This window comes from Diadema antillarum, unplaced genomic scaffold (assembly GCF_040938485.1).
Source record: "Diadema antillarum isolate AM-2024a unplaced genomic scaffold, OU_Dant_1.0 scf00000007, whole genome shotgun sequence".
NCBI classification, from domain to species: domain Eukaryota; kingdom Metazoa; phylum Echinodermata; class Echinoidea; order Diadematoida; family Diadematidae; genus Diadema; species Diadema antillarum.
Window position 1 is genome coordinate 5,230,205 of NW_027270896.1, and position 14,105 is coordinate 5,244,309.

Sequence of the window (14,105 nt, forward strand, 5' to 3'; positions counted from 1 at the left end):
AAATAATACACACGTTCATGGCAGAAGTACTTGATTAAATAGTTGAAGTGTGTGGGCTTACTCACAAGGAAAAACAAAGCTGTAGAATTGCATTAGAACAAAAATTAAGACGTGTGATTCTGGGATTTTTCCCAAAATATGCATTTTTGTCAATTTTTTCAGGTTCAAGGCATTATTTTAAAAAGAAAATGCAGTAAGAACACTACAAAGTATATATTTTCTGAAAGGTACAACCCTCCCCTACCAAATGATACCTAAAACCATGAAAAACACCCCCAGGTGACAATTTTACAAGGGTTTGAATATCGAAAAGCCCGAAAATGGCCAATTGTACATCGTTCAACGTTTTCACCCATATATATATATATATATATATATACAATGTTATTGAAAGATATGTTGTACCAACAAACGTTCTGTCACATATTTACAAAAAAACGCATATCTAGAGAGGGATTTGTTTGTTGGTGATTTTTGTTGATTCCTTTTGCAAGGTTTGAGTCTACATACCTAACAGAATGGATGATTACATTCTGTCCATGTGAAGTATGTAACATATAATAGTTTGTTTCTTTTACATATGAATTTAAAAAGATTGTATCAAAATATGCAACAATCAGTTCAATTGTTTTTAATTAGGTCCTTTCCCATTCTTTGTAACTTCAAGGTTCTTGTTCTACTATTGTCATTATTTTAATAGTTAATATGGAATATATATATTTCCAAATTTGTCTTGGTTCCCTTCCTCTTAACAGCCTTGCAGGAAGAAAACAAAGTGTTCAAGTGTCTCACCATAAATGTGTACACAAATTTCACAACCGTGTCTCTACAACATACGACACTATTTCAAACACAGCATTACCCAGCAAAGGTTTGATATGATGCTTGGGGATGTCTTCCATATGTGGGTCATGATACAAAGTGAAGACACTGTCAGCTCTTACATCATTGACCCAATCCCCAGCTGCACTTGCACAGTAGGTAAAGTGTATCTATCATTACTTCTTTCTAGCTGGTCCTTTGTTGATGCTTGGAAGTGTATAACTGTAGTTGTTATGCCGAGAATGACATTATGCCTCACAACTTACCCAAGGTGTGTATCAACTTGACAGATTTGACTCAGCAAAGGTGTTCAGTGACTTCATCAGGTTTGTTGTCTTTACCTTGAGTTTGCTTCCCATAGAGTTTGATGTTATCGTACAATCTCCCAAGGTGTAATGGATACATGAATGGAAGTTTGCCATAATGTGTCTTTTCATAATTTCTACAGAGAGTCACAGCAGCCTTTCTGCTTTAATAGACACATTTTTTTATGTGCCTTTTCCTGTTTATCCCAGTGATTAGGTATATTTGCTCTAATATAAACAAATCTTTCTCTTATCTGTTGCAGATGTTTTCAGCAGGGTTGCCTGGCAACAGGGTCTTCCCAGCGGATCCAGGGAGGGCTGATACTGAATGGTGATTTGGTCACTCTGTGGGTGGACATTGTGGCCAAAGTGCTACTGACCGTCAATGGGTCCACCATCCAAGCCGTGGAAATGGGGGATTGGACTGAGCAGCCGGACGGGCGGCTAGCCTTCCAGAGGAACCTGACTGACAATGAAAAGAGCGCAGGACTGAAAGTATTCCGAGCATTTGCTGTTTTAAAGGACCTTAGTAAGTAGCAAACAGCAGACACATTATAGATTTCTCAGGAAGTAACTGAGAAGAATCAGAGTGTCAAGAATTAGTGTATTTTGATTAGAAAGAAATGAATATAGGTGAAATTTTTCAGACTAAAGTCAGTATTTTTCCTTTTTATAAAGTGGAAGAGAAAGTACTATTTCTGTGCATACCTTTTTTGTGCTTTTCCTCGTATTTCCCCCTTTTTTTCTTTCTTCGGAACTAAGCTGTGAAGATGTCATTTTTAGCTTACTGCTTTCGTCATCATCATGTTAGGTTGCTCACCTGTATAACTTGTGTTCCACTCTACAGACTGATGCTGTATAGAGGAGTCATGCCGTCATTGGAATTAGGAATTTATTTGAATTGGAATTGGAATTGGAATTGGAATTAGAATTGGAATTAGAATTGATCTGTGGCCTGTTGCATAAAACTTACCATTGAATTTCAATGGTAACTACCGTCAAAATTAGGCGTCACAGCCAATCAGCATCAAGGATTATAAAATTTACCGCTAATTTGAAGACTTACTGCTATAAAGGAGCGGTAAGTCCAGCGGTAAGGGTTTTATGCAACAGGGCACTGTTGTACATGACCAAAGGAAGTTGCCGGGGATAAAAGGGTTAAATAGAAATTGTCATGCCCACGTAAACGGTTTACACAGAGCTGGGAATAGAAGGGTTATAGAATTTGTCCTGCCAAGTGAAAAGGTCTGCACTGAGCTGGGAATTAAAGGATTATAGAAATTGTCTTCCTAAATGAATGGTTTACACAAAGCTGGGAATAAAAGGGTTATAGAAATTATCCTGCCAAATAAATGGGTCTACACTGTGCTGGGAATAAAAGGGTTATAGAAACTGTCCTGCCAAATGAAAGGATCTACACTGAGCTGGGAATAAAAAGGTTACAGAAACTGTCCTGCCAAATGAAAGGGTGCACAGAGTTGCTGGGGATTAAAAGGTTATAGAAATTGTCTTGCCCATATGAAAGGGTTTACACAGACCTGGGAATAAAAGGGTTACAAACACTGTCCTGCGTAATGAAAGGTTTTACACTGAGCTGGAAACAAAAGGGTAATAGAAACTGTCCTGCCAAATGAAAGGGTGTACACTGAGCTGGGAACAAAAGGGTTATAGAAATTGTCCTGCCAAATGAAAGGGTGCACGGAGTTGCTGGGGATAAAAGGGTTAAATACAAATTGTCATGCCCACAAATTTTATAACTCTTTTATTCCCAGCTCTGTGTAAACTCCCTTTTATGGGCAAGACAGTTTCCATATTCCTTTTTATTCCCAGCTCATTCGGCAGGACAGTTTCTGTGTAAACTCTTTTATTTCCAGCTACCTAGTACACCCTTTCATTTGGCAGGACAGTTTCTATAACCCTTTTATTCCCAGCTCTGTGTAAACCCTTTCATATGGGCAAGACAATTTATATAACCCTTTCATCCCCAGCAACTTTGTGTGTACCCTTTCATTTGGCAGCACATTTTCAATAACCCTTTTACTCCCAGCTACTTTGTACACCCTTTCATTTGGCAGGACAGTTTCTACAACTCTTTTATTCCCAGTTCAGTGTAGACCCTTTCATTCGGCAGGACAATTTCCATAACCCTTTTATTCCCGGCTCAGTGTAAATCCTTTCATTCAGCAGGACAGTTTCTACAACCCTTTAATTCCCAGCTCAGTTTAGACCCTTTCATTTGGCAGGACAATTTATATAACCCTTTTATTCCCAGCTTTGGGTAAACCCTTCATATGGGCAAAACAATATCAATAACCCTTTAATTTCCATCACAGTGTACACCCTTTCATTTGGCAGGACAGTTTCTATAACCCTTTTATTCCCAGCTCTGTGTAAACCCTTTCATATGGGCAAGACAATTTATATAACCCTTTCATCCCCAGCAACTTTGTGTGTACCCTTTCATTTGGCAGCACATTTTCAATAACCCTTTTACTCCCAGCTACTTTGTACACCCTTTCATTCGGCAGGACAATTTCCATAACCCTTTTATTCCCGGCTCAGTGTAAATCCTTTCATTCAGCAGGACAGTTTCTACAACCCTTTAATTCCCAGCTCAGTTTAGACCCTTTCATTTGGCAGGACAATTTATATAACCCTTTTATTCCCAGCTTTGGGTAAACCCTTCATATGGGCAAAACAATATCAATAACCCTTTAATTTCCATCACAGTGTAGACTCTTTCATTTGGTAGGACAAATTCTATTACCCTTCTATTCCCACCTCTGTAGAAACCCTTCACATGGGCATGACAATTTCTATTTAACCCTTTAATCCCCAGCAACTTCGTGCAACCTTTCATTTGGCAGGACAATTTCTATAACCCTTTTATTCCTAGCTCTCTGTAAACCCTTTAACATGGCAAGACAATTTCTATCACCCTTTAATCCGCAGCAACTTCGTGTACCCTTTCATTTGGCAGGACATTTTCATAATCCTTTTACTCCCAGCTACTTTGTACACCCTTTCATTTGGCAGGACAGTTTCTATACCCCTTTAATTCTCAGCTCAGTGTAGACCCTTTCATTCGGTAGGACGATTTCTATAACCCTTTTATTCCCAGCTCATTGTAGACCCTTTTATTTGGCAGGACAATTTCTGTAACCCTTTTATTCCCAGCTCAGTGTAGACCCTGTCATTTGCCAGGACAGTTTCTATAACCCTTTCATTATCAGCTACTTTGTACACCCTTTCATTTGGCAGGACAGTTTCTACAACCCTTTTATTCCCAGCTCAGTGTAGACCCTTTTATTTAGCAGGACAATTTCTGTAACCCTTTTATTCCCAGCTTTGTGTAAACCCTTCATATGGGTAGGACAATTTCTATAACCCTGTAATTCCCAGCTCAGTGTAGGCCCTTTATTTGGCAGGACAATTTCTATTAGCTCTTTTATTCCCAGCTTTGTGTAAAACCTTCATATGGGCAAGACAATTTCTATAACCCTTTAATTCCCAGCTCAGTGTAGACCCTTTCATTTAGCAGGACAAATTCTATAACCCTTTTATTCCCAGCTCTGTGTAAACCTTTTATATGGGCAAGTCAGTTTCCATAACCCTTGTATTCCAAGCTCATCCTAGATCCATTCATTTGGCAGGACAGTTTTGTATAACCCTTTTATTATCAGCTACTTCGTACACCCTTTCATTTGGCAGGACAATTTCTACAACCCTTTAATCCCCAGCAACTTTGTGTACCCTTTCATTTGGCAGGACATTTTGTGTAACCCTTTTACTCCCAGCTACTCTGTACACCCTTTCATTTGGTGGGACAGTATTTATAACCTTTAATTCTCAGCTCGGTGTAGACCCTTTTATTTGGCAGGACAATTACTATAACCCTCTTATATCCCAGCTTTGTGTACAAACCCTTCATATGGGCAAGACAATTCCTATAAACCTTTAATTCCCAGCTCAGTGTAGACCCTTTCATTTGGCAGGACAATTTCTATGACCCTTATATTCCCAACTCTGTGTAAACCCTTTCATATGGTCAAGACAGTTTCCGTAACCCTTTTATTTCCAGCTCATTCTAGATCCATTCATTTGCCAGGACAGTTTCTATAACCATTTTAATTCCAGCTACCTAGTACCCCCTTTCATTAGGCAGGACAGTTTTTATAACCCTTTTATTCCCAGCTCTGTGTAAACCATTTCATATGGGCAAGACAATTTTTATAACCCTTTCATCCCCAGCAACTTTGTGTACCCTTTCATTTGGCAGGACATTTTTATAACCCTGTTACTCCCAGCTATAACCCTTTCATTTCCAGGTCAGTATAGACCCTGTCATTTGGCAGGACCCTTTTATTCCCAGCTCAGTGTAGACCCTTTTATTTGGCAGTACAATTCTTATATCCCTTTTATTCCCAGCTTTTTGTAAATGCTTTCTGTGGTATTACAGTTTCTATAACCCTTTTATCCCCAGCTTCTTTGAAAACCCCCTTTTGCAGGACAATTTGGAAAGGGTGTCCAAAGTAGCTGAGAATAAAAGGGTTATAGAAACTGCCCTGCCAAATGAAAGAATCTACACTGAGCTGGGAATAAAAGGGCTATAGAAATTGTCCTGCCAAATGAAAAGGGTCTACACTGAGCTGAGCATTAAAGGGTTACATATAATGACCAAGGAAGCAATGAGTGCTTGTATGTAAGTAGGCAACAAGGGTATTGACAGCTTCAATAGAAGTCCCCTCCAAAGGACTTTGTAACAAGAATAATTATACCTTGCCTAGAGGCACAACCTCTGCCACCAGGGGACTTGAACCAGGGACCTTGTGATTGCCAGCTTGCATTCATATCCACTGAGCCACAGCAGCTCCTCAATGTCAGAATGATCATCATTTCAGCTTCATAATCATCTATCCAATAACTCTTTTGCGATTTTCTAGATGGGACTGACGTATCAATTGAAATTGAGGGTTCCCCTTGCCGAGTCATCAAGCAGCCTCCAGGCGTGGCATTCGCCCTCAACTGCGGGGGGCCGTCCTATGAAGCCCTCAATGGAGTGGTGTTCAACGACAACCAGACTATGTTCCGAATGGATGGCGACAAAGGTATTATTAAAATGGAGTGTAAGGTTGACCTGTCCATTGCTTGTCCCAAGTACTTTTGGTCTGAGGTGTGTGGTGTGCTGACCAGTATTCTAATGAATATGAGGCATTTGTCCTAAGTATGCGTATGATCAAGGATTCTACTCCTCTGCGATTCCACTCCTTCTCTGCGATTCCCTCCTCAGCCTTTCAACACTTATTCTATTCAATGATGCTTGATAATTATAGTACCTTATTTGCATGTTTAGCACCTGGATTGAAATGTTGATACTCTTCTACCTTAAATGCCGCATATTGAATTGTACATGTGATGCATTTTGTTAATTGAGGATATCTTTAAAGATACTGAAAAACACATGTTGATTCGTTCTCGTTGTGTCCTCTGACAAAAGTTTTCTCTGATTTAGACACAAATAATTGTTGTCTGTGCAGGACTGCAGTGTGTTCGTAAGTACTACCCGTGCACGTCTGCTGGGCGAAACTTCCACGCCATCATCGGGAACACCTACGACACATACATGCACAGCTCCATGAACTGCTCCCACAACGGTTTCCAGAACGAAGTCAAGTTTGAGGTGAGGTCTCTTTGCAAAGAGTATTTATTGAGGGTTTATCATAAAAGAGTCTGATGAGATTATGTGGTCTCTGTGTTGTCGTGATGTATGCGTAGCTGCCATCTATTAGTAGGATTTAGTACATTGTATCTATTAGTAATTTCAGCATATGACTACTGTTTTGGCCTCATGAAATTCTACATCATTAATGATTGTTTTTTTTTTCTTTTTAATGAATGTATCATGAGCTTCTCTCGGAGCAACCAACTGTTAGTAACTTTCTCTAAACTGATTAGAAAATTATACGCAGACACGTTGGCAGCTATGTGTATACATGCAAACTAGTTCGCAACCTTTTATTGTTGCTGATTTCATGCTTAGATGCCGATCCCTCCTGGAGACTACACACTGAGAATCTACTCTGTAGCCGAAAACCTGATGCATGCTGACATTCGGGATGCTACTGGCACTTTCACCAGTAAAGTATGTATGGCTGTTCTCATAATCAACATCTCACAATGCTACAGACATTTGTCTATGACTGAGGTGCTATATGGTGATGGCAAAGTGAGAGACGTTGTCCCATATTTTAGGGGCTCAGTTCAAACAACTCTGCAACTTTGTTTACTTGGCTGTGTAACAATAGCATTATCCAAATGAAGGCAATCAGTATATTTGCCAGATTTCCATTGAATGGCTGGCAAAATGTTAATGATATATATATACATTTTTTTTTTCTAACCAAACCATAAACACATCATTGTAATCTATGGAAGTGGTTTGGTTGTTTGTTTGTTTTTTCCAGTATCTGAGTTCCATGAAAGCGAATTTGCAGGGGTATAATTTGTTACATCTCTCCTTTGCTCCTGTCTTATCAGTCATGTTATCATCAACCCATTGAGGACGAGCTCATTTTGCTGTAACACACATTTCCCGTAGACTCCTGCCCGAGTATACTCAGGACTAGTCTTAAATGGAGTAAGATGAAAATGGTAATGACCATAATGATAATGATGATGATAATAGAAATAGCAGTTGTAGTGTAGTGTTGTGTACCAGTGCTTCTAATATCTGTATTAATAGCTGCAGTTTCTTTCTGATAATATGTCTGTAATTTCTTGTAATGAATGAATAAAACTAGATAAATGCAAGTGTAAGCGTGGATATGCAGCATATTCAACGATGGTGATTGTGATGATACCCTTTGATCAGTAGATTTTTATTTTCCCCTTGCAAAATCCTTAATATCAACTGAAGCTTATCAGTGATTAACTGATTAGTTTTATAAATATGAATATTTTATATGATGGACAAGTCAGTAGTAAGACAGTAGTTTATCTACCTTGCCAAATATTCAGTCGATGGATATCATGTCTGATATCTTTCCAGATTCGGAGCCAGCTGAAAGCAATCAGAAATGACGTAGAAGGGCTGACTGGTAAAACTTGTGAAGTTCCCCTCTCAGTCTCAGAAAATGATGGAACATGCATCTATTTCAACACCAGTAAGTGAGACCTTGTTTTGAGAGGTGCATGTGTCTGGAGTCTAGGAACAGTACCCCCTGGAAAACCACCCTCCGGATAACTACCACCCGGATAATTACCCCCCAGGACAATTGAGTATATGAATATAAGAACGACCCAAGTCCATGGAAGACCATTTCGAGTAAACTAAAAAAAACTTCATAATGATTATCTTTTTTGTTTGTCCGATAATATTCTATTTAACTGTGATGGGAAGGCAACATTGTATATACAAATTAGAACATATATTATTATGACAATTAACATTAACATTAATTGTGGAGAGGCCATTTTGTGTGATGGACTTGGGTCGTTCTTTGATTCATATGGACTTGGGTCGTTCTTTGATTCATATACATGATATTCTGCTATAGAGATGAGAGAAGGACGAGAGAGGGCGCTATGATATGAATGTAAGAATGACCCAAGTCCTTCATTCTTACATTCATATAAGATTTAACTCATTTATTTCAGGCACTTCCGGGGGTAATTAGGATTTATCATTTATACACAAGATGAGTCCATGCATATGCTACAATTTCCCATGTCAAACTGAATTTGGCCAAAAATTGGACTTGGGTCGTTCTTATATTCATATACTCAATTCCCCGCTAGGACAACTACCCTCCAAGGGCAATTACCCTCCAGGGTAATTACCCCCTAGGACAACTACCCCCCGGACAACTACCCTCCTAGGGCAATCACCCCCCAGGGCAATTCCCCCTTAGGAAAACTACCCCCTGGATAACTACCCCTCGGATAACTACCCCTGGATAACTACCCCGCGGATAACTACCCCCTGGATAATTACCCCCCGGAAAACTACCCCCTGGATTACTACCCCCCCGGAGAACTACCCCCTGGGTAACTACCCCCAGGAGAACTACCCCCTGGGTAACTACCCCCAGGATAACTACCCCCCGGATAATTACCCCCCGGATAGTACCCTCCGGATAACTACCCCCCCCCCCCCCCCGATAATTACCACCAGGATAATTATCCCCAGGTTAATTACCCCCTCCTCCGATAACTAGACCCCAGATAACTTCCACCCGATAACTACCCTCTCCGATAACTCCCCATGGATGATTACCCCGGATATGTAGGCCTACAACTCCCCCTCCTCTATAACTATTAAGAGGAAAATTACCCCCAGGACAGTGCACCACGTCAATTACCCCCTGGGTAACTACCTCCTGGGTCATTGCCCCCCACCCCCCCCCCCCCCCACCCCGACTCTTACTTTTGATAAAAAGAATATCATTAGTACAGGAAACGAAGTTCTTTGTATTATTTGCCAGGAATCACGGAGATGCCATACAGATACATCATCTTATGAAAACAACATCTTAAGGATTTACGATTTGTATCGTTTGAATTTAGGACGATTTATGTACAAGCTTAATTTCTCCCTCTGTATTTTGACTCTATGTTCATAAAACACAAAGCTGTCCCTTCATATCCTACCCGGTAATCCAGTAAATGTCAATGCCTTTAACCAAAACTATTTTCGCTAAATCTGTATTTTTTTTGTTCCGAAATTTCGAATTACTCTTGATAGTATAGTATAAAAGAAGTTTTAAGTTTGAATGCCTTTACCATTGAATTAAAGACATTTTGAAGAAATGTTACACTTCAGAATGAGTTATACTTTTTGCAATATTTTTTTTAACCACAATCGTCTATTGTTTACCACAACTCTATGTAACACTTCTTTATTTTGAGGAGCTTATATCTCATGCCTCACGTGCCCTGGTTTTGACCCATCATCTTCCTCTTCCCTCTCGCTTTTCTCTGTCCACCGTGAAGGTAGTCTATTCCTGTCATTCATTACTCACCTTTCCTCTTTCTCTCATTACAAGGAATTTATCTCGTGTGTGTTCATGTGCAATGCACTCCCGTTAAAATGAAATGCTCAGGACCGGCAGTTTTTTGTTTTTTGTTTTTTTCGTTTTAACAAAATTTCGTTATAACTGAACGAATATAATATGCAATGTATAACGAAAAGAAGGAAACCATGCATAAAAAATTCTATTTGTTGAATCCTCATCATACGCTGGAAAGCTATGTGAGATGGGAGAAAAGTTTTTAATTTCGTTTAGATATTACATTTTAAAAAGAGCATAAAGTTGTTTGTGTTGTCACACATGTGTAGTAAATGACGGTGTAGGCTTTAGTTACAGTTCGCTATTCCAAAGGTTCTTTTCTTAGTAAAGTACGTTACTCCGAAGGCTACTTATTCCGAAGTTTCGCCATTCCCGGGATTCCGATGGCTTGTTTATCTGAAGGTTCGCATTTCTGAAGAATCATTATTCCGAAAGTTCATAATTGAGATCAAAATAATATATTATTCATTTTCCGAAGGTTCGCTGATCTGAAAATGAAATGAGGTTCGTCATTTTGAAGGTTTATAAATCAAAAAGTGAGAAAGGTTCACTATTCAGAAAGTCCGTTGTTCCGAAGGCTTTTTCATCCGAAAATGAAATAAGGTTCATTATTCCGAAGAAATTTTGTTAATGAAAAAAAAAATGAGAAAGGTTAGTTATTTCGAAGATTTATTTATCTTAAGACGATTATGAGGATTGCAGTTCTTAAGTTTTGTTAGTGTACTCTCCTTTTTCCACCATGGATTAACGATACTTTTTGTAATGTTCCGATTAACGAAGGTTTTGAATTCCTATCATTTTCGGACCAACGAACCGTATGAGAATGAGAATAAGGACCATATTATATTATCGGATTAACGAACCTTTGGAATAACGCCAAAATGTGCTTAATAACAAACCCTATTTCATTTCCGAACTAACGGACATTTAGTTGTATCAGAATCTGTGTGTTTTGTATTAAAGGACTTCGGAACAATGAAACAAACCTTATCTGAATTCAGATTATTGTATTACAAAACGCAAGTTCCCCTCGGAAACTGTGCGTGATACACGGAGTGAACATTCAATGATGCGTTCGCTCATGCAGAGGCGCTTTAAAAATGCTTGTTCCGCTACGCATTTTCGAATGCGATCCGCATTTCGTTATAACAGAGCACATTTCTTTTGTTTTTCTTTGTCAGTGGTGCTCAGAAAAGACTTCGTGATAACAAAAATTGTGTTATAACCGTCTTCGTTATAAGCGAATTTTGTATAATAGACTTTAATGGCGATAATTTTGGGACCAGAAGTTTTGCTTCGTTATAATGAAATTTCGTTATAACCGTGTTCGTTGTAACGGGAGTGCACTGTATCTTTATTTGTGAACTTCGTCTCTGTCTTAATTTGCTTTCTTTGCATTATTTCATCAATTTTGTAACTATTTTACTGTTATACCGTTAACGCTCATTTCAGAATTGCCCTACTGCATCATTGGGCATTAACAACTAGTATATCAAGAATGTGGGAAGAGATTGTCACCTCCTTGGTATGATCACTGCAGAGCATTACCTGCCTTGACTATTACTCCTTATTAAAATTAGGCTCCAAACAGTCACCCCTCTTACAATAACTCTCCCCCAGAAAATTACGTCTCTCATTGTTATTTTCGAACAACGTTTGCTATTTGAATTGAAAAAAAAAAATTCATATCGTCTGGTTTTGGTCGAGACCTAACTTCAGGTTTTAAACATCTTTTGGGTGAGAAAATTAGAAACCCCTTACGAAATATTAAAGAGCATGTTATTCCAAGAAGGATTCAAGTTTTTGTGAAAAAAAAATACTCTTGAAATGGCCGGGACAAAACAGAGCAGCCCTATAATGTAAAAAGGATTCTGTCAACTACAACTCTCTGTAGATCTATTAAAAAAGAGGGTGCAGGACAAAAGACTTCGTTAACAACTAGGGGTGTTTTGTAAAAAAAAAAAAGAAATTCCGTTAAACTCGTAATATTTTACTCTTTCTAATCAGACTAACTTATATTTGAACTGGATTTCCACTTAAAGTGTCGAGAACATTTAATTTGAAAACTAGCACAATTCTACTTGTACGTAAAACAAGCTGTAATTTTACTCTTATGACAGATTAGGCCACCGTTTGATAAAAGTTGCCAGTTAGGACATCTTGTTAGTCTCTAATAATTTCAATAAAACCATGGGTTCTGCTTGATTGATAAGCTCGAGTCACCGACTTGTTACCATGGACCTGCTTTGATCGACCTACAACGATTGGTAATTGTGTGGAACTGACAGCTTGTCAGGACTGACTTCATAAAACCGTGCCCGGATCCTATCAGAAATTATGGCTTTATATCGAAGGGTCCCTCGCTAATGTTAAGGAAATATGAATTGCAGTGAAATCAACTCTCCTTTTCTTATGTTTATCTTCTAATGTGTTATAACGGTAGAAAATGACAAGCCAAAAGAGTAAATGATGACAGTGTAAGAGAAAGGTGCATCTTCTGATATGGTGTTATGAACATATTATGGACAAATTACAAAGGGTGGTATCTTTCGGGGGGGGGGGGGGGGGGGGGGGGGGTAGTTATCCGGGGGGTAGTTATCCGGGTGGTAGTTATCTGGGGGGTAGTTATCCGCGGGGTAGTCATCCAGGGTGTAGTTACCCAGGGTTGTACCCGAGTTGCCAAAAAGTGGGAAATTATTTTGGTGCTGGAGCTAGCGCTAGCCACTGCACTGCAATGCACTGAAGCACACGCTATTGTTAGCACAGCGTACCATGCATGCATAGTATAATATGCAGTGGCATGGGAATGACTATGTACACGCACAGACAGTGCATGCAGTTTTCTGCGACTGTCCTGGAGTGGACGTGAGGTGGCGCTACACAACATGGTACCCGAGGGTACTACGGTACCCCGGGGTAACACGTGATGCATCAAATATTGAACTGTTTACTGCGACACATCGTATCCGGGCACTTACCCCCTGGGCAACTACCCTCCGGATAACTACCACAAGGACAATTACCCCCCAGGTCTATTCCCCCTTAGGGCAACTACCCCCCGGAAAACTACCCTCCTAGGGCAATCACCCTCCAGGGCCATTACCCCCTAGGATAACTACCACCCGGTCATCTACCCTCCTAGGGCAACTACCCCCAAGGGCAATTACCCTTTACTGCCAGCATACTGCAATAAGGAATTCGCCTGTCCTTTTTTTTTTCTTTCTTTCTTTTTCCCCCTGCAATTTCAATTTTAAGTGGTACTTGTATTCCAAAACTAGCAACCCCCCCCCCCTCCACAAAAGAAAACAGGCAAGACAAAGCAAATATTCGTTATGAAGACAGACATCTATAAAGTGACAGAACACATTCAAACATGTGAACAACTTCCCCCCCCCCCCAAGACATTCAAGAAGCAGTGAAAAAAGATGGCAGTAGCAGTGATTTCTTTTGCTCGCTAGTATGTATGTACATATCAGCATACTTAAATTAATATAACGAGAAAAAACAAACTATGTGTCAGCACCACAAGAAGCAGAAACGTACATGAAAGACAGTTATAAAGGCTTTGCCAATGGGGTTATGAATATGGTATGGTCTACAGAAGGAATCACTGAAATAATAAAAGAAAGCAGGCACAAAGGTTACATTATGCTCACATTTCATCGGCTGTGAACAAGAAGGGCACTTTAATATTGCATTCTAAGATTTGAGCGTGAAAAAAGGAAACAGTAATCAATTTTCATGCAATAAAAAGTTTATTCAATCAAAAGTGGATAGATTTATGATAACATTGTTCCAAATACAGGGTAAAATAGCACCCTTGTGGTTCTAATTGTTTACGTTGTACTGAAAATGAAAATAAATCAATATTGGCACCGTAAGTAATGTAGAGGAGATTGAGTTCATCAGC

At 39.4% G+C, this 14,105-nt stretch overlaps 1 protein-coding gene across 1 annotated transcript in view; it reads left to right on the forward strand.

The window, feature by feature from the left end:
- Positions 1–14,105, forward strand: part of LOC139717339 (uncharacterized) — a 66,910-nt gene that overhangs the window by 20,357 nt on the left and 32,448 nt on the right. Inside the window, exons 6-10 of the mRNA XM_071628848.1 lie at positions 1,391–1,656; positions 6,071–6,235; positions 6,665–6,807; positions 7,168–7,269; positions 8,176–8,290. Coding sequence (XP_071484949.1) covers positions 1,391–1,656; positions 6,071–6,235; positions 6,665–6,807; positions 7,168–7,269; positions 8,176–8,290 — 791 coding nt within the window. The remainder of the gene's footprint in view (positions 1–1,390; positions 1,657–6,070; positions 6,236–6,664; positions 6,808–7,167; positions 7,270–8,175; positions 8,291–14,105) is intronic.